This window comes from Choloepus didactylus, chromosome 1 (genome assembly GCF_015220235.1).
Source record: "Choloepus didactylus isolate mChoDid1 chromosome 1, mChoDid1.pri, whole genome shotgun sequence".
Lineage (NCBI taxonomy): Eukaryota > Metazoa > Chordata > Mammalia > Pilosa > Megalonychidae > Choloepus > Choloepus didactylus.
In genome coordinates, this window is record NC_051307.1 from 249,673,142 (window position 1) to 249,694,535 (window position 21,394).

General features: G+C 47.6%; 1 protein-coding gene across 2 annotated transcripts in view; it reads left to right on the plus strand.

The window, feature by feature from the left end:
* The window catches only part of ALDH1L1 (aldehyde dehydrogenase 1 family member L1), a 64,624-nt gene extending 44,530 nt beyond the window's left edge, over window positions 1-20,094 (plus strand). The window contains exons 16-23 of one of the 2 annotated variants that reach the window (XM_037803545.1): window positions 727-814; window positions 5,687-5,780; window positions 7,689-7,788; window positions 9,848-9,946; window positions 12,923-13,088; window positions 16,473-16,578; window positions 18,173-18,372; window positions 19,750-20,094. In XM_037803545.1, coding sequence (XP_037659473.1) covers window positions 727-814; window positions 5,687-5,780; window positions 7,689-7,788; window positions 9,848-9,946; window positions 12,923-13,088; window positions 16,473-16,578; window positions 18,173-18,372; window positions 19,750-19,805 — 909 coding nt within the window. In that variant the 3' untranslated portion in view covers window positions 19,806-20,094. Of the gene's footprint in view, window positions 1-726; window positions 815-5,686; window positions 5,781-7,688; window positions 7,789-9,847; window positions 9,947-12,200; window positions 12,299-12,922; window positions 13,089-16,472; window positions 16,579-18,172; window positions 18,373-19,749 lie in introns of those variants that run through there. The other variant, XR_005211723.1, reaches the window with a different exon arrangement.
* The last annotated feature ends 1,300 nt before the right edge of the window (window positions 20,095-21,394 follow it).

Consider the following 21,394-nt stretch of genomic DNA (forward strand, 5'->3'; position numbering starts at 1 on the left):
TATTATTTACTCTGAGTCAGGTGCTCATCAAACCTTTTAATGTATTTATATATCTATATAATTATGCAGTAATTTATTTACATTTATTTATTTAACCACTGCAACAATCCTGGGTGGGGAGAGGGTTTACCATTCTCCCTTCAGGATGGGGGTTACTGCTAACAGTCAGGTAATTGCCTCTAATAATCCCCCAGCTCAATTGCACCTTGGTACTGGGTGTGACCCCAGAACTCCATCAGGCAGTGACAGCCAAGGCTGCACCCACCTCACTAGAAGGCCTCATCTTCCACTCTAGCTCTGGCAATTCCCAGAGGAGAAGGCCGGTTTTTCTGAGAAGGGAGGGAGAGGATGCCCTGTGTAAGACATCAGCTGGCAACCTTCTAGCGACAAGGCCCTGCTAGGTATTCTATCAGGACTCTGCACTCTTGAGGACTTGGTATAAAGAAATGAAGAAACAAATGCTATGCAGGAAGGTGTCAGGGCATGGCCAAGGGGCTGGAGTACTCTGAGGAGACAGAAGCTCCAAAGCCATCAGAGGTTATCTGGCCTTGATTCCAGCTCCCTGCTCACTAGGGTGGAGCATGGAAATGACTTCTCCTGGGGAGTCTTCCTGGTGCTGCAATGCACAGCTCCTTCTCCTTGCCTACTGAGGCTGCTGGGCCAGGAGGGAAGACAGAGCCCCACTTCCAAATCCGTCCTTACCCAATCTTCTTTCCTTTTCCTCAGGTGACCCCACTCACAGCCTTGAAGTTTGCAGAGCTGACAGTGAAGGCTGGCATTCCAAAGGGCGTAGTCAACATCCTCCCAGGATCTGGTAAAGGCTGTGGATGGGGGCATGGGCATGTGGGAGAGCCAGGCCTCTGGGTTGACCAAGTGTAACCCAAGGTGCACTTGGTCAGAATACAGCCTGCTGGAGGATGTACCCTTGAGGGGCAGGTCGACCTAGTGCAGAGCTGGTGGGGTTGGCCAGCCTGGTGGGGATGGATGATGTTCTAGTTTGCTAATGCTGCCAGAATGCAAAACACCAGAGATGGATTGGCTTTTATAAAAGGGAGTTTATTTGGTTACACAGTTACAGTCTTAAGACCATAAAGTGTCCAAGGTAATGCATCACCAATCAGGTACCTTCACTGGAGGATGGCCAATGGTGTACAGAAAACCTCTGTTAGCTGGGAAGGCATGTGGCTGGCATCTGCTCCAAAGTTCTGGTTTCAAAATGGCTTTCTCCCAGGATGTTCCTCTCTAGGCTGCAACTGCTCAAAAATGTCACTCTTAGTTGCTCTTGAGGTGTTTGTCCTCTCTTAGCTTCTCCGGAGCAAAAGTCTGCTTTTGAAGGCCAACTCCAAAATGTCTCTGTAAGCTGAAGCTCCTCTCTCAGCTCCATTGCATTCTTCAAAGTGTCCCTCTTGGCTGTAGCAAGCTTGCTCTTTCTGTCTGAGCTTATATAATGCTCTAGTAATTTAATTCAGACCCACCCTGAATGGGTGGGGCAACACTTCCATGGAAATTATCTAACCAAAATTCTTGTACACAGTTGATTGAATCACATCTCCATGGAAACACCCAAAGGATTCCAGAATCTAATCAACACCAATGTGTCTGCCCACACAAGATTGCATCAAAGATAATGGGCATCTGTGCCATTGCATCAAACTGGCACAGATGCTCTCTCCAGTGGTGGGAGAAATCTCCTGTACCTGGAAGGCTTTTAGACTTCAAATGCCTTCCCCAAATTTTCCTTTTTTTTTTTTTTTTTTTTTTTTTGATATTTGTGTGCTCTGGAATGAATAACATATCTTGGGAATGATAGTTGAGAATTTGTCAGTAGAATAGTCTAGGCTTAGAGCATTTTGGGAAGTCTTAAAATTTACTGATTCTTCTGCTGTTTCAAATCTACTTTTGGCAAGTGGCTAGTGGTTTTTTACACTTCGGTTATTTTACTTGTTAATTTCAGATTTTCCTCTTGGTTTCTTGTTTTAAAAAATAATTTCTTTTTTTAATTGGTTTCATTTATTTGATGAGACATGACTATCATAGATTCCTTTACTTCTTTAAGTATGGCTTTCTTTAATTGTTTGAACAGATTTCTCATGACTGCTTTGAAATCTTTGTTAAATCCACCATCTGGGCACTCTAACAAGCAGTTTATGTTGCCTGCTCTTTTTCTTGGTCTTACTTTCCTGTATTTTTGCATCTCATGTTTTCTTGGTTAAAAACTGGATATTTTAGGTAATATATTGTAGCAATTCTGGATACTGATTCTGGAGCCCTCTTCAGGGCCTTTTTTTGTTGTTATTTGCTTATTTGTTTGTGCATAGAACTGGCTAGACTATTTCAGTGAATTCTGTTTCCCCTGCAGTATGTAGCCTCTGATATTGCCTTGATCTTGCACCAGCACCTATCACCCTGGGGTGACATTGGATTTATCGGGGCTCCCTCTGGCTGCCTCTTTCCTTAGTCTCTCTGTTAAGCTGTCTGAAAGCTTCCTTTGCTATGACATCCACCACTTGCCAGCTGATTGTCCATTGTTTCTGACAAAACCCTGGAGGCATAAATTGCTCCCTAGTCTGATCCAATTAAATCTGGGCAAAGGTAGTTTTTGATGCCAGTACTTGAGGTTTGTGCTGACCCCAGATGGTCTCTTCCCTGGTTCTCTCTAGACTATGGTTTAGTTCTGTGCTCTTGTAAATCTACCAATCTCCTCTTAATTGCTTACCCCCCAAATCTCCAGATTTGGGGGAGCATCTTTAGACTTGCACCCCCCTCCCCACAATACCTCTGTTTCAAATAAACTTAGTCCCTTTGCTGAAAGCTTTGGAACACTCTGATCTTATGGGCAGCCTCTCCCCATTGGCAAAATCTCTGAGCCAACTTTTCCAGGTGTTGAGCCCTCTGAGTAAGCTGGAGCTAGGCTGATGGGGCCCTGGAATTCTTAGCCTTCCCCTCCAGGAGGAGAGCCTCCACCTTTTGATGGGGGTTGAATGGATGAAGGTTCCAGAATTGCTTCAGTATATTACCTAAAATATCCAGTTTTCATATTCACCACGAATTTAGCCTCTGCAACTCACTATTGGAAGAGATGAGAAATCCTAGTGGCCTCCTGGTTAAGATATCATATCCCTTGATTGGGATCTGAGAGAAGAGGGAGCCTAGTCTTCTTGGCCACATCTTCCTAGGGTTTAACTCCTCTCGAGCTGAGCTGGGGAGTGGAGGAGAGGACGGAGGGCCTTAACTTGAGTACCACAGACTCTTCACTGTTCTTACCTAGATTTAGCAGATTTTCTTGAATAAATGTTTCTTCATTTGCCTTATGTCTTTATACTGACCAATTTCCCTGTAGAATGGGTCCTTGGAACTCCAGACTCAACTTCAAAAGCATACAGACTCACTTCATAACTTACAAATATATTATATTTACGCTTTTTATTATTTCTAAACATTATGTTATTGTGGTTTTGATACACTCCCTGATCCAGTAGGGAGACTTTGTTTTCTTAATTTTCAAGTGGTTTTGTTTGTGTGTGTGTGTCCAAAATGTTGTTCTTATGTCTCTACTTTTATTAAGTCATGGTCAGAAAATAAGGCCTATAAAAATTCTGCTTTCTAAAATAGAGAATTGTAATCTGTTATATAATACATTTTGGTAAATATTGTGGGAGGATAACCTAAAACAGTGATTTTAACAGAATGTGGTAAAATGGGGTTGGTATCAAAATCACTTGTAGAACTTTATTTATCTCTCTATGAGATAGAATGCAAGGGGGCATTCCAAACCTACTAAACCTACCAAAACCAGAACCTTCATAGGCAGGGCCTGGGCACATTTTAAGTTTTGCAAGCTGGGATATAACAGAGCAGTGGAGATGGAGGGGCTGGATAGATGTAGGGCCAGCTGATGGATGGGATTTGGAAGGGAGATGTCAAGGATGACTCCCAGGTTCTTGGCACGAATAACTGCTGAAATGGAGAACCCTGGAGGAAGAGCACATCAAGGTGGGGGGACAGACTAAGAGCTGTTTCATATATGTTGAATTTGAGAGGCCATGAGATATCCAAGTAGAGATGACAAGGACAGAGTCATGATAGAAGGAGCTTGACCAGGGGTACAGATTTAGGGGATGATGTGCATGAAGATGGTATTTGAAGACATAAGCCTGGGTAAGATGAGATGAGGAGACAATATAAACTGAGAAGAGGGGAAGAGGGCTCAGGGTGGAGCCAGAACACTTGTGTATTTTAAGGTTGGCTAGAAGAACAGTGAGCAAAGGAAAAGGAAAACAAGCCATCAGTGAAGTAGTAGGAAAATTCGTAGAGTGCAGAGTCAGAAGCCAAAATAGGAAAGAGTCTAAGGAGAGAGCAATTACTCAGAGATTAAACCAGAGGTGATGTTGGGTTTGGGGGAAGGCAATGTCAGGAAAGCACACCCCAAAGTTGCATTGAAATGAAGACTTGTGGGATGTGTAGAAATTAGCAAGATGGTGGTGGTTGGGAGTGTGGTGTGGTATGTGCAAGGTATGGCGTAGAATGGTGAGGCCGTGGAGTGGGGTATAGGGCAAGTGTAGCAGCATGTGCTAAGGCTTTCCATGGCTCAGCTGCTCTCCCAGTCGGATTGCACACCCGAGGGCAGGCCTTTTGGAGCTTGTGATACCATTACCAAACCAAGGTGGTGGATTCTTTGCCTGATGCGTTCAAATGACCAATTCCTGAGACACTGGGGTTTCAAAGAGAGAAAAAGTTTTATTGCTGAGTATGAAGGAGGAGAGCAGATGGCCTGTTGGCCTAAAATCTGTCTCCTCAAACTGCAGTAATTTTGATCATCTTTTTGGTATCCCAAAATGGGCAGGTTTTAGGATAATGATCACAATGGCTCCTGATGATGTCATTAGAGGTGATTTAATTATTCAGCATGTGCTGATTGGTTACAGGCTTAGTCACAGAATGTATGTAAGAAAATGATGGCCTTAATATGTTGATGAGTGTGATTTTTAGTATTATAATGAGGTATAGGTAACTTATAGGTTATAGTCTAAGCTACTGCGCATGTCAGGTGGGACAATTTTGGTTAGATCCAGCTTTGATTATCAAGATAACTTTGGTCTTGGGTTGGGTTAGTTCTGGGCTGACCCAAGACCCATATTAATAAACATTAGGAGCTGTCTTTAGTGATCATAAGACTTTAAAGTTGAAAAACTGGATAAATGGGTACAAATGAAGGTTAGTCACAAGGATTTTACAATCAAAGGGCACAAGATAAAGGCTATACAATCATTATCAGAGATCAAGGCAGCTAGAGAACAGTTCAGGTTTCAGATATTTCCCTGTCTACTTGGATGTACCAGAAAGTAAAAAGGAATATCTGTATAATTATTCAGTAATCATAATCAGCTCTTAAAACCTAACTTCTCAGTTATAATACTCAGGGCACCAAGTCCCCCTTGGGTCTGGCCAGGCATCCCTTGGGTATCTGCTGGAGACCTTGGGCAAGTTGGAAGGCTGGGTGCCCTCACCCTTGGGGTATACTCTAACAGGCAGAAAGCCACTTGGGGAGCAAGATCCAGTGAGCTCCTGTGCACAGAGCTCTGGCTCTGGGCACGGGTGGGTGAGGGGCCTGGTGGCTGGGCATGCGTCTTCCCACCCAGCACCCCCAGAAGCCACCCTGACTCTGCTGCTCACCCCCACTCCACAGGCTCCAGGGTTGGGCAGAGACTCTCGGAACATCCCGATGTGAGGAAAATTGGGTTCACCGGCTCCACAGAAGTGGGAAAGCTTATCATGAAAAGGTAAGTGGTTGGGGAAGATGGGAAGAGGCCACCAGTGGCCCCAGAAGCTGTGGCCTCTGCTTACAGTGTCTGAAAGTAAACAGTGCCATTCTGTGATCTAGATCTACATTTCTCAAACTTTAACATATACAGAAATCACCTGGAGATCACATTAAAGGGCAGATTCTGATTCAGTATGTGCGGTGACTTCTGACGCCAACTATAATGCAATTCTGACTCTCACTCCACGGGGCCAGGTCAGACTCACAGATTAAGGGCACAATCCTCTACGATCCTGACTTCATTTCAGGCACAAGTCGGGGGTCCCCAGGGCTACCCGCACTTCTAAATTCGAGAGTTCCCAACACCACTCTCTCAGGTACAGGAATTCACTAGAACAACTCGATAATTCACACAGAACTCAGAAAAGCACCCTACTTAGGATGATAGTTTTATTATAGCCAAGAGGATACAAATAAGAAGCCAAAGGAAGGGACATACAGGGTGGGGTTTGGGGGTCCCTAAAAGGGTAGTTTTCAGTGTCTTCTCTCTATGGAGTCAGGACATGTTACCCTCCTGGAACGTGGATGTGTAAATGTGTATTACTAACCAGGGAAGCTTCTTCGAACTTCAGTGTCAAGGGTTTTATGGGATTTCATTACAAAGGCAGCGTTGATGGAATCAAATGCCATCTTTCTATTTGCACATCACTAAAAAAACGAGACACTGAAGTCTCTGTGCTCATGGCAGCTACAACTGGGTGAGGGTTCTGTTTTTTATTTATTTATTCAATATTTATTTATTTTTAATTAGTTTTATTTAAGCAATTCCAACATTTACAAACACTCCAGACCCACCTGGCAACCCTTCCCCATTCCCCCTTCTCGCTGCTGCTGATAACCTCTAATCTACCTTTTGTTTCTATGAATTTGCTATTTCTAGAAATTTCATATAAATGAAGTAATATAATATTTGTCCTTATGTGCCTTGCTTATTTCACTCACCATAATGTCTTCGAGGTTCATCCATGTCATAGCACGTTATCAGAGCTTCATTCGTTTTTACAGCTGAGTGATATTCCATTGTGTGTATAGACCTCATTTTGTTTATCCATTCATCTGTCAGTGGACACTTGAGTTGCTTCTACCTTTTGGCAATTGTGAATAATGCCTCTATAAACACTGGTTCAGTACAAATATCTGTTGAGTTCCTGTTTTCACTTTCTCTGGGTGCATACATAGGTGTGGGATTGCCAGGTCCTAGGGTAATTATATGTTTTACCTTTTGAGGAACCACAAAACTGTTTCCACAGGGACTGTACCACTTTATATTCCCATCAATAGCATTTATTCATCACCACCTGCATTCAGGCCCTTGGGATATAGTAGGGGACAGAACACATCTCTGCCCTGGCCGAGCTTATGTTCTAATGCAGGGAGTCAGACAATAAACAAACAAACGAGGAAATATACTGTGGAGAAAATCAAGGTGGTGCAAGGCAGATGCCACCAGCAGATTGCAATTGCTTATAGGGCCATCAGAGAAGGTGCCCTGAGAAAAGGTCACATCTGGGCAGCAGTTATCTGAAGGAAGTGAGGAATTGAGTTGTGCAGATCCAAACCTGAAGGAAGAGCCATCCAAAAATGGGGATGGGGGAATGGGGAGGCTGCATGCAAAGGCCCTGAGGTGGGAGTATGTTCGGGGCATTGAGGACTAAGAAGGAGGCAGTGTGACGGAGCAGCGAGGTGGGGAAGAGTGGAAGGTGAAGCTACTGAGGTGATGGAGGTACAGGAGATGGCACAGAGCCTTTCAGCCACAGAGAAGCCACAGCATCTTTGGGACCTGCCCTGGGTTCACTCCACCTGGGAAGGTTCCTGGGCTCTTGGACTCCTGGGCACCCATCCACACGAAACCCTCTGTTCCTTTCAGCTGTGCTCTCAGCAATTTGAAGAAGGTCTCCCTGGAGCTAGGCGGAAAGTCACCCCTCATCATCTTTGCCGACTGTGACCTGAACAAGGCCGTGCAAATGGTGAGGCCCCAGCCTGGGGGAAAACCGGGATAGCTGGGGAAGCGGTGCATGGGTGGCGGTGGTGAGAATGGGAGAGCAGGGATACCTTTCTCCGATTGTGCAAACTAGACCTTGAATGGAGGAGAGCCCATGGAGTCACCCCAGTGGCCTGCACCCCACCAAAACCTAATTCCTAAGAAGTTTTATTAACTGTTAGAATGACTGAAATCAGCTATGTACGTTGGGAACCATGAGCCATGATTCTCTGTTCTGAAACAAACATTGTGACATTTTCCAGCTGATGGAAAAGCAAACCAGAATTCTGAGCATGTGGGTGTATCTCCACCACCAGCGGCCCCTGTTGGCTGGTGGCTGTGTCTACCCACCCAAGTGGACTGATTTGTGTCACATCGCCACTTGCCCAGTTCCACCACTCGCCGGCCAGCTGGGCAGCCTTGCCCATGATACTTAACTTTTCTGGACCTCAGTGCTCTTCCCTGTGCACCTGGGATCGTGATAACCCCTGACTCTCAGGGTAGTTACAAGGATTCAATGACTTGATATGAAGTCCTTAGAACAATGGCCTGCCCATGTCAAGCGCCATATGAGTGTTTGTCATCGTTCTTAACATTTATTGTTGTTCTTATGCCTTGGTCCCCTGTGTTTGTCCAAGCTGCTACGACAAATGGGAATTTATTGGCCCATGGTTTTGGAGGCTAGAGTCCAACATCAAAGACTCAGTGGGCCATCCCATCTCCTGGAGGCTGTAGAGTTCTGGTACTGGCTTACCACCATCCTTGTAGTTCCTTGGCTTGCATCTCTGCCCCCATCCCATGGTTTCTCCTTCTGGCTTCTTCTTCAGCTAAGTTGTCTGTGTCTGTCTAGATTTCCTCTCCTTGTAAGGATTCTAATCATATGGATTAAGGCCCACCTTGATTCAACGTGGCCTCATCTAAGTAGGAGCTTTGAAGATCCTATTTGCAAATGACACCTCACCTTAACTAATAAAGTTAGTTTAAAGGTCCTATTTACAAATCACACCCATAGGAGCATGATTAAGACTTGAACATGTTTTTTTTTGGGAGACGTTATTCAATCCTCACCAGTCCCCCTCTCCAGTCCTGTTGGAGTAAACCAATAAGGGCCTGTTCACCCAGATGTCCAAATATACCCACCACCACCACCCCTACCTAAGTCACACCTTAGAGGATAATATGACACCCCAGCCTGGACTTGAAAGGGAGCCCAGCCTCATTGGAAAGGGAAACTAAGGAAGGCAAGGAACTTGTTCAAGGTCATCCAGCAAGTCCCCCAGTACCAGTATCTTGGTACCAGTGTCCAAGCTAACTGCTACTGCCCACTCACTGCCCCCAGTCTGAGCCATGGACTGGGTTGTGTTGTGTAGACTGCACAGTCCCAGCTTCCAAGAGAGCCACACTTGATCCACAGCAGCTGTGCCCCCCTATCCCACACAGGTCTCCCCAGGTTTGAAAGAGTTGGCTCCCTTGGGACCTCTGAGGACATTGGGTCTCTGCTGGCACCTCCCATACCCCCCAAGATGGGGAACTTACTACCTGCTTTCACCCTATCCCTCTGCCCAATCACCCACTGCCTTCCCCAAGATAACAGATACTGCCTTGTACCTCTCCAGGCTCAAAAGAGAGCTTGTGCCTCCTGGGCCACCCCAGGGAGCCCACCCAGTATGCAGCAAGAGCAGCTTCCACAACCATGGGGTCTCCAGGTTTTCTAATGTTCACTCACTCTTGTTCTTGACTCGCTACAATGTGTACAGGGACCTTGTCCTCCAGTGGGGGAAATCAGAGCTTGGTTCTGTTGCCTTCCTCACCATGTGGCCTTGAGCCTGAGCTTCCTTGCTTGTTCACACTGTCATCTCTGTCTTCATTGTCAGGGTGACTGTGGGGATTGAATGGAGTGTGCATGCCCTGCATCCACATGGGCTGGGCACGCATTGGGAGGTTGATACCTGTGCAGTGCCTCCTCTTCCCTGTAAGAAGTGGGTAACTGAGTCCTGGTGGTGAGCCAGGGGTCATGATCCCATATTCCTATCCGTTTTCCAAAGGGGATGAGCTCGGTTTTCTTCAACAAGGGAGAGAACTGCATTGCAGCGGGCCGACTCTTCGTAGAGGACTCAATTCACGACCTCTTTGTGCAGAAAGTGGTAAGTTTTGCCACAGGGTCTTGGAGCTGCTGGTTCATCTGGACAGTGGGATGGAGGTGGGGGCTGGAGGTGGGGGCTGGAGGTGGGGATGTGGGATGGGTAGGGTCAGGTGGAGCTGGGCTCCAGATGGGGCAGGTGACCCCTAGGGGAAGCTGTACTGAATTGTCACAGATTTTTATTATTTCAGCAAGAAACAGCAACCCAGCTCAAATTAATATAACCCAAAAGGGAATGTCTTAGGTTGGGTCCTTTCTTAGTCTCCCAGGACTGCTGTAACAAAGTACACAAACCAGGTGGTGTAAGCAACAGGAATTTATTGTCTCACAGTTCTAGAGGTTGGAAGTGTGAAATCAAGGTATCGGCAGGGCCATGCTTGCTTCAAATCTGTAGGGAAGAATCTGTTCCTTGCCTCTCTCTTGGCTGCTGGCAGTGGCTGGCAAATCCACTACGTTCTCTTAGTCATCACAAGGCATTCTCCCCTCTGTCTGTCTCCAAATTTCCTCTTCTTGTAAGATCCTACTCCATTATGACCTCATTTTAACTAATTACATCTGCAAAAGACCCTATTTCCAAATAAGGTCACATTCTGAGGTGCTGGGCATTAGGAATTCCACATTTCTTTTTGGGGGCCACATTTTGGTCCATAAAAAGTCCCTAGAAGTAGAGCCTGAGATGAGAATTCAGATACCTGTGGTTTATTAGGGTGAAACCTGTAAGGGGGAGAGGGAAGCAGGATGGGGCTGGGAAGGAGTGGGGCCAGGGCGTAGTCTCAGGTGAAGTCTAGCCTTGGCTTGCTCCATGGGGCATTCTGGAGCATGAGGTGCAACACACACCCCTTGAGGTAAGAGGGCCAGTATCAGTTAGTTAATGGCTATGGGCTGGCCATATGCTGGAGGAGGGCAGCTCCCATCAGCGGAGAACAATTCTCCAGAGAGGGGACACCTGTGAGCTATTGGGAGCCGACTCTCACAGGAGTTGGGGGATGGGGACACTGTGAGCGAAGGGGATGTGGGGGATGCACTAAACAGCATCTCCAACTGGATTTATTGACTCATTTAACCAAATCACAGTTGAGGTTGGCCTCAGGGACAAATCACACTCATAGTAATATTATCTTTCATGTCTGTTTTAGTTTCTCTGTGAGTTGGTTTGCTTCAGGGCTTGGTAAGGGATTTGGGGGCTGGCAGTTATTCCAACAGAGAATCAAAGAGGGAAAATAACTCTCTTGCCACCAACTTTGTTAGAAAAAGTTGTGGGGAAGGATGCTGTCTGGCATGACTTGGGTCTATGGCCCATCTCTGATCCAATCAGTGGTACCAGGGAATGGGAAGCTATGATTGGTTCAGCTTCAGCCAAGAGCCCATCCTGTGCCCTGGAGAACAGACTTTAATGCCAACAGATATGAGAAGCAGTGCTGGAAAGACAATCAACAACCTCTACAGTATTTAGGAGGCCAGGAAAAGAGAGAGCATGTGTGCTGAGGACAGGGGTAGGGAGAAGATTTCCTACTGGATCTTGAATAATAGGTAAAATGTGAAAGACAGAGAAGAAAAGAAAGGACTTCCTTGAAGGGAGTGTAACAGTTCGCTTTTGCTGTGTAACAAACTACTCCAAAACTTAGCAGCTTGAAATAGCTGTATATTTAGCTCACAAGTCTCTGAGTTGGAAATTTGGGTTGGGCATTAACCGAGGTTCATCTTATCTTGCTCATGCATCTGCAGTTACTTGCTGAGCCAGCTGTAGACTGGTTAATCTCAGGTGGCTCAGTTGGGTTGGCTTGTCTTTATTCGATATAGTTCCTCATTTTCCAGCTTGTTCTTGGGCTTCCTCATGTGGTGGCTGTGGCTGAGTGAGAGTAGAAATTTAAAGGCTTCTTGAGGTATAAGCTTGGAACTCACAAAACATTGCTTTTGCTACGTTATATTGCCAGTGCCGGTTGGGAGGTCTTTCCAGAGTCAAGGAGTGGGGAAATAGACTCTATCTCTTGATGGAAGGAGCTGCAAATAAATGTTTCCATTTTTATAATCAACTGTAGTTAGGGAGCTGGCCAGCCTGGCTGAGCTAGTCCTTTCTCTGTGCCAAGGCCCTGCCTAGGAATAGCTGGGACCTGGTGCACAGGCTCAGGGCTGATTAAAGATGAGGTGAAGGGCACAGAGGTGGTTATTGAGCAAAGGAGTGTGGTTATGGTGAGACTCGAGTTAGGCAAGCCAGGTTCCAATCTGGAGGTTTGCAAGTGAGTCCTTCACTCCCGCAGGTCATCACCCAGTCTCAGCTTATCTTATGACTCTCCACATCTCCAAGCTCCAGAGTCATCAGCTGACACCTTTTGTCACATCCCTCAAGGAAACCCAGGTCAGCATCTTTATCTGGCCATCAGCAAAGCCTCCAGTAACTTTTGTGTTTGCTGAGGCAAGGAGGAAGACTTCCTAGAGGAGGGGGATTTAAAGATGGGTTTTGAAGCAGGCAAAGATAGGTGGACTCAAGGCACAGCTGACTGAGTATTGCCACTCTGTGTCTGTCCCACTTTATCCCTGGGGTATTGCAGCAGGATCCCTACCCCATAACCTAGGGACACTGGTACAAACAGTTCCTTCAGCTTCTGACATCTCTTGGGTTAGAGGCAAACACACACCATCTCCTCATCTCTCCCTACTGTCAATGACCCCTGCCTCTCTCCTCCCACCCATCCATATACCTGCAGGGCTCTTTTCTCCTAGTCCTTCTGACACTAGGCTCGTGTCTCCCTTGGAAACTCTTACACCTCTGCACATGGGGTATATTTGGAAGTTGGGCCTGGAGGGTGGGTTGGGAACCCAAATATGGAAAGCCCTGGATAACCTAATAAGGAGTGTGGGCCTTTTTGAGGGGTTGGTGGTCAGTCACCAAAAATACAGGTGTGGGAGATGGGTCAGGCATTGACCATTGTTGGAAACTGAGACATCTGAGCAGGATGCTGACCAGGAGGACTTCCCTCAGGTAGAAGAGGTGAAGAAGATGAAGATCGGGGACCCTTTGGACCGGAGCACCAACCACGGGCCTCAGAATCACCATGCCCACTTAAAGAAGCTGATTGAATATTGCCAGCGTGGAGTGGAGGAAGGAGCCACACTGGTCTATGGTGGAAAACAAGTCCCTCGGCCAGGTTGGTCAGAACGTTCCAGGCCCACGTGGGTAAACTGAGGCCAGCAGGTAGAATGGCCTCTGATGACTTGCCCAGCTCTGGGGATACCTTAAGGTGTGCATAGCCAGGCTCCCAGGTCTCAGGTCCCATTCAGGGATGTTGGAGGGGATGGACCTTGGCTATTTTGTCCACACCCAAACTCAGGTGTTGGAATAGTGAGATGAGGACACCTGAACTGAAAACCTTATTCAGTGTGGGTTTTAATCTGCATTGTGCTAGACTTTGATTTACCATTAACATCACACCATCCTCCCTTGGATTCCGTGACACTTAATTCTGTGTTTTCCTCCTACCTCTTCTCTGCAATTGCTCTTTGATGGAACCTCCCTCTCCACCTGCTCCTTACATGTTGGTCTGGCCCTAAGTCTGCCCTTAGCTTGGAGCTCTTCTCATAGACACTCCCTGGATGATCTCAAGCTCTCCAATGGCTCAGATCCTCTGAAATACATGTCTCTAGGTTCCACCTCACCCAGAACGCCTGACCCCATACCTAGCTGCCTACTGGACACCTCTGCTTCAAACCCAATGGGTACCAAATTCATCTCATCATCACAGTGGCCCCAACCTCACCCTCACCCCAGACACACACACCTGCTTCTCCAGAAGACCAGGAGCCACAGGAAGGGACTCTCTGTTGTTTCCTTATTAGAGCATATGCTGAATGGGGACATTTACCAACCATGTTTGTCTTCATCAGTAAGTGTGTCATGCTTGGCACCAAGCCTCACACAGAATAGGCTTCCTTCTCTCCTACAAAGGAGGAAAGAAAAGAATGAATCTTAGACTCCCTTCTTTTCTTGACCCCCTATTTTTACTTAATTGCCTGGTTCCACTAAATCTAGATCTGTTCTTGACTCTTCTGTACCCTACCTCCACTGTACTGGTCCTTGCACATCTCATTCTGCCTGGACCATTACAGCAGCCTCCTGATTTGACATCTCGACCCCTCTAAATTCCTTATTTTGTAGTTGCCAGAGGTCTAGTTATATCTCCTCTATTGTTAAAACACTTTAACAATTACCCATCTTCCCGCAGCATCAAGTTCAAGCTCCCTAACTTCATACCCAAGACCCTAACTTCAGGGTCTATTGCTAACTTGTTTGCCCTGGACCCATATATACTCTGACCATATTTAACTCTCTCTCCAAATACTTCTCATTTTTTCTTGCTCTTTGTGCACTTTCCATTTCTCTGCTTAGCAGACATACCCCTAGATTCTCTACTTGGTGAACTCCTACTCATCATGGAGTGCCAATGGCATCTCTGTGTTGTCTTCATGACACCTCCAAGCACAGCCCATCTGTTTTGGTTTGCTAAAGCTGCCGGAATGCAATATACCAGAAATACGTTGGCTTTTCCAATGGGGATTTATTAGGTTACAAATTTACTGCTCTAAAGCCATGAAAATGTCCAAATTAAGGCACAGGATGAAGATACCTAATTTGAGGAAAAGCTGCTGGCATCCGAGGTTCCTCTGTCACAGGGGAATGCACGTGGTGACGTCTGCTGGTCCTTCTCTCCTGGGTTCTGGTTTCAGTGGCTCTCTCCAAAATGTCTTTGAGTGTTTCCTTCTGAGCATCTGTGGGTCCTCTCTTAGCTTCTCCAGTTCAAATTCTGGATTGCATCCCTTAGCTTCTCTGAGCTCTCTGCATTTAATCTGCCTTTTATCCTCACATAAAGGACTCCAGCAAGGGGATTAAGACCTACCTCGAATGGGCTGGGTCACATCTCCATGGAAACAACCTAAATCAAAAGGTCCTACCCACAATAGGTCTGCACCCACAAGAACGGATTAAAAGAACATGGCCTTTCCTGGGGGACATAACAGCTCCAAACTATCACACCATCCTTATATCATATGTGCTCCTTGGGCCCTCCTGCCTCAACCCAGTTCTTACAATTCGTTTGTTGCCACTGCCTATTTAGCCCTCTCTTCCATCCCCACTAAACCGGGAGTTCCATGAGGTTGGCGACAGTGTCTCACTGAGGGTCCCGGCAGGACATGGATGGTGCAATTCAAGGGTTGATGGAAGAGAGTGTAACATAGGCGGTATTTACAGAGATGTGAGCAGTGAGGGGTGATGTGGCACCAGGCAGTAGCAACAGAAGGAAGCTCTTATCACCACCCTCTTGCCTAAAGGGGCAAGAGGAGGGAAAAGAATTACTGGAACCCAGTGTGGGTCAGAACTGTGGGGTAAGGGCTGTCTTCTGTTGGCCAAACCCAACTGGAAGCCAGAGGATGAGGGAGTCCAGGTGTGCAGCCCACCTATCAGAGCTGGGAGGGGAAGAGTGGAGAAGAAATGGGGAGGGGGGAATGAATGGGGATGACGACCGAGAAATAGCCAACCCAGGCTCTACGTATCAATGAATGATCATTGAGTGCCTAGATGCCGCCCCACACAAATCAACATCCATTAATACACAATTCATATTCTAAGAGTTATAATTAATTTTAAAATGTAATATATATGTATGAACAATGGCAAAAGTTGTATTAATGATATTACTTTAACAGGTTTTAAAAACATTTGGTTTTCCAAGAACTAGAAAAAGAAAATTTTAAGTCTCTTCTTTCTTCCTGCTTCAGATAGAATTAAATCTCAGTCTGGCAGGTTCTTAGAGGGCATCTGGGCTCTGTGGCTAGAGAAGAAATAGTCAGCATTTCTGTCACCATAAATGGCTATGTTCCAGCTACCTACAGCCTGTAAAGGCTGGCAGATGAGGATTGGGAGTAGGTAGTAGGCTGGTATATAAATTCTAGAACCTGAGCCTGTATCCTGGTAGAAAGCACACACACCTCTGCTTGGGGGATTCAGCTCCCAGCATCTGCAGTTTCCAGAAAGGAGAAGAGAAAGTCACATGCGGTCCGGTTGATCAGGACCAGAGTCCAAAGCTTCTTCCACCAACCCTGTTGTTATTTTATAGGCTGTGACAGCTGGAACCGATGGGAAAGCCATTTGGGAGTCTACACTAGCTAATGAATCTGGATATTTTTTCACATTGTAATACCACTAGAAGAACTCAGGTCTTTGTCATAGTTATGTGCTTTAGCCTTGGACTTGGGTTCAAGCCTCAGCCCACCACATATCAGATTTAGGAACTTGAGCCTTGTTTTCCTCTATAGAATTTATATGTGAGGATTAAATGAAATCACATGCCTGGCATATGGTAGCCCTCTGTGGAATGCTGGTATCCATCACACAGGAGTCACAGATGAAGGCATTTCATTTCAGGAGCATGATGTCAGCTCCATGACTGGCGTGTCCCGGGCCCTGACTGGAGGGGAAGCTGGGCCAGTGGAAGGGCCCTCCCCTCCATGTCCACCTGCCTCTGTCTCCTCTGCAGGTTTCTTCTTTGAGCCGACTGTTTTGACTAACGTGGAGGACCACATGTTTGTAGCCAAGGAAGAGTCCTTTGGCCCCATCATGCTCATTTCTCGGTTTGCTGATGGGTAAGGAATCCTGCTTCCATCTCTGCAACTCCTGATTCTTTTCCATGCATTATTAGGGTCCAAGCATGCAATGGCGGGAGGTGGTCCGTGGGTGGCCTGAGAACTCAGAGTAAGGAAATGTGGAGGATGTGGAAGCAGCCAGGAGTACCAGAATCACCTCCAGAGTTCTGATCATATCTTCCTCACTGTCTCTGAGGAAAAGTCCCAGGAGGCCTGGAGGGCTTCAAAGTCCTTCTCCCATGGACAGAAGGCAATTCCCTTCCTAACTCTTCTTGCCTTATTGTGTTCTCCATTGTTTCTTACTGAATGTCTCTTTCAGTGTATTGCTACATGATAAACCACCCCAAAACATAGTGGTTTGAAATAATGACAGTTATTTATTTAGCTCATAAATCTGCAATTTGGTCAGGCTTTGATGAGGATCACCTGTTTCTGCAGCCTGGGATGGCTGGGACCTCAGATGGGACCCTGAGACAGCTCTGTCTGTGTAGTCTCAGGACCTCTCCATAGGGTCCCTCCAGAATGGTAGCCTTGGGGTACCTGTGGCACCTGGTTCCCCTGGCAGAAATTGTTCAGAGTCTGGGTGGAAGCTCCAAGGTTCCTCATGACCCACTTCAGAAATCCCAGAATATCTCTTCCACTCTTCTATTAGTTGAGCAAGTCACAAAGGCCAGCCCAGATGGAAATAGAGGGGAATTACACAGCACTCTTATAGAGGGAGGAGCACAGAATGTGTGGGCAAATTTCACCTATTACAAGTCCTTTTCCTGGCTATAGGTAGTGCCTTTGAGAAAATTTTAAAATGGCACTTCATCCTCAACACACTTCCAACTACCAAGAATATATTGAAATTATTGCGATATGCTGATTTTATTAGAATATGACACTTCACTGTCATCTACCAAGTAAATATTGTAATAAGTGTGGGTATTAGTTTGCCAGGCCTGCTATGACACATAGTACACACTGGTTTGGCTTAAACAGCAACAGTTAATTGTCTCACAGTTTTGGAGGCTAGACGTCTAACGTCCAGGTGTTGGCAGGTTGTGTTTTCTTGGAAGTCTGCAGCTGTTCTGGTGGTGGCTCAATCTCTGCTTCTCTCACTTGATGATCTCTCTCTCCTTTTCTGGCTTCCACGTCTGCTCAGCCATCTGTGTCTGGATTTCCTCTCCTTATAAAGACTCCAGTCATATATAGACTCAGGCCTACCCAGATTCATTTTGGCCTCATCTCAATAGGATCTTTGAAGATCCTAAACACAAATGGGTCCACACTCACAGAGGTTAGGTTCTGAACTTGTCTTTTTGTGGGACACATGAGTCAATCCCCAGCAGTCTTCAAATCTCTGATGCCTATGATGTGAGTGACATTCTCTCCCACGTGGTTCCCTCATGCAGTGCCCAATCTGCCCAGCCACTGGGGGCATTCCTGATGTCTGAATGTGCCTTTCAATGCATGATGTTGACCCAACCTACTTCCCTCTTTGGGTTCCTGTTTCCCTTTCTGTACAGTGAGGGGCTTGTCCTTGATTTTGAAGAGTTCTTGTGGCTGACCATTTGTGAATTCGTAACTCTGCTCTGGATTTTCTCTACAGCGACATGGATACCATGCTGTCTCGGGCCAATGCCACGGAGTTTGGCCTGGCCTCTGGCGTCTTCACCAGGGACATCAACAAGGCCCTGTACGTCAGCGACAAGCTCCAGGCTGGGACTGTGTTCATCAACACATACAACAAGACTGACGTGGCTGCTCCCTTTGGAGGGTTCAAACAATCTGGATTTGGCAAAGACCTTGGTAATTTATTCTGGCCTGCAGGGCCGCTTTTGTTTATTCAGTCAACAAACATTTGTTAGAGGCCATTCTGTGCCAGGCACTGTTCCAGGTGCTGGGGAGTGTAGCATGGCACATGAATGCTCTCCTCAAATCAGTAAGCAAGATGCTTCTAGAGACTGCTGTGAAAGAAACAAAGCAATGGTCTGGGAGAGGAGACTAGGAGGCTGACTTTAGCTAGGCAGTGAGGGAGGGCCTCTCTGAGCAGATGACAGCTGAGCTGAGAACTGAGTGACAAGAAGGAGCCAGATGTCGAGATTGGAGGGGCAGTGCTCCTGGCAGTGGGAATTGCAGGTACACAGGTCCTGAGAGGAGTCAGCCTTGGTGTTTGGGTTGCAGATGGAGGCCCAAGTGGTTGGAGCTGAGGGGGGCACACGTGCCTACAGAGAGACAGCTACACACCACATGGGCAGCACACATGCACATTGAACTCTCTTGCTTCTTGCTTCCTTCTGTCCTTTCCTTGCCACCCCTTCCTGCCTGATCCCAGGCCACCTTTCTGATGTCCACCATGGGAATCCATGAGCCATTGTCTGCCAGGGGAGGCTGCCACTGCCAAGTCCCAAGGATTGAGCTGTCACTTAAGGGTCTTCCCAGCTCCCTCTTTCCTCTAGCATCTTTCCTGGACCAGAGCCCGCAATGCCAAGAATTTCACACAGCCCAGCTGGGACAGGCCCAGAGACCTGGAGGGAACATGGCTGAGGGTAGAGACAGCTGCAGGCAGCAGCATTTGGGGAAAAGTGTTCATTCCTGGGTCCAACCTGAGCTGTAGACTTTGGGCCTCAGGTGTCTCCCCACCCTCCTGAGATACGCCAGCCAGGTGGTACAGCCAAGTTCTGGGGGCCCTGTGTGGGTGCCTTTTCACAGTTGAGATTGATCTGGAATTTAGCTGGTGGGCAGGAGAGAGGGCAGAGGCCCCAAGGGGTGTAGTGATGTTGCCAGAATGTCTGGGTAAGAGGAGGGCCTCCTTGTCCTCCACACACCTGACCTGCCTTCTCCAGGGGACGCCCAGGGCTGCCTTCTCTGGTGTCCACTTCCCACTGGCTGATGGGACACTCTGCCTCTCTCAGGGGTTGGTGGGAGCTGGGGTGTTCTGGGTGAGCACCTTCTAGAGTAGTTCTGTATTCAGGTGGTGCAGCTTTGAACCTCACTTACGGAGAGTAATATGTACTTGACCTCCATGGGCCTTAGTTTCTCATCTGGAAATGGCATTGAGCTGGGACTGATCCTGCAGATTTGTTTGAAGGATTCCATGTGGTAATGCATATGCAGTGCTCAGAGCAGTGCCTGGCACACTGGTATGATGACGTGTCCCAATGGAGTGTGGTGGCTCTCTTGCAGGAGAGGCAGCCCTGAATGAATACCTGAGGATCAAGACGGTGACTTTTGAATACTGAAGAAAGGTCTCCAAGAGAGGAAACGGCCCAGCTCAGTGATACCTCCTCGTCCTGCACGCCCCAGACCTGCCTTCTCCAGGGGAAGCCGAGGGCTGCCTTCTCCGGTGGCCAGATCGCCCTTTCCTCCCCATTCCCAGGGGTGCACGGCACCTCACCTGAGGCTGAGTGATGCCAGCCCCCCCACCTGCATTTCCTCCTCTCAGCTGTCAGGGAGCCCTTCCTGTCCCATCCGCCTCTGGCTGAATGAGGAAGCAACGCCCCAGGGTAATAAAGGCTCTGACCCGAGGCACCAGCATCTCTTTCTCTCTCCCCTCAAGTCTGCGGGGCCCTTGGGTGGCCCTGGAAGTCGTGGAGTGAAGCCAGCCCTGGAACACAAGTGATGTGCCATGACCTTGGGCAAATCGGACATCCCATGGAGAGCCACAGAGGTCAGAGATGGGCATGCCTCAGCCCAGGTCTCCAGAAGGCAGATGCTGAGACGGAGTTAGGGGTGCATGAGTTAGGGGTGTCGCACTGTGATACCCTAAAGGGGGAGGAAGCAGGACTGAGCAGGAGAAGCCTCAGACTATGTTTTAGTTTGCTGGGATGCTCTGACACATACCACAAGATGGATTGGTTTAAACAATGGAATTTATTGCCTCAGGGTTTTAGAAGCCAGAAACCCAAAGTCAAAGCACCGGCAAGGCCAGGCTTTCTCCCGGAGTCCATATTTTCTGGTGTGACTTGCCACAGTCTTTGGTTCTGTGGTTTACCTCTCTGCTTCCCATGACTTGGCCATCTCTCTGTCTCCTTGTGTCTGCTCTTCCAGTTTCTGCCAACTTATGGCTTTCTCTGACTGCTTCTGGGTTTCCTCTCTTCATAAGGCCTCCAGTTGCATGGATTAAGGCCCACCCTGATATAGCGGCCACAAGGAAGTAAGATTATGTGTTATGACTCTCCATAATGCACTTGAAGATACTGTTTATGATGGGCTAACACCCACAGGAACAAGACTAAGACTCACACGTCTTTTGTGGGGGACCTTATTTGAGATGCAACTCAAAGTCTCCATCACCCTAAAAGAAGATCCAGAGCAGAGACAGTCTCCTACGGGGCAGAAATGGCCAGGCCCCCACACCCTTGCTGTGCTCAGACACTGACTGGGGCTGCCAGGCAGAGCACGGCCTCAGCTTGGTGGACACTGCTACAGATCTTGAAGGCGCTGCAGCTGGAGGTGGTCGGCGCACAGCTGTGTGGGAAACTCTGCTCGAAGGGAGAGCGGAGCAATGACACCTCCTGGCTGCCAGCTGCCCCCTCCCCAACACTGGGGGGCAAGGAGAGGCAGAGGGGCCACTCACCTCACCCTTAGGAGCAGCCAGGGCAGGGGCTGGAATGGGGTATGGATCGGGGCCAGAGGAACCCAAGGGCCTCCCAAGACAAAATATTTTGTGGGACTCGAAGGTGCAAATGCTTGGAGAACCAAAGAGCAGAGTGGGCTGCAACTCTCAGAGAACACTTCCTGGAGGAGGCTCTGAAGGCTTGAGCTGGGCATGACCCCTTCTGGGGAAGGTGGCCTGTCCATACCGATCTCAGGCTTCCTTGGAATGAAA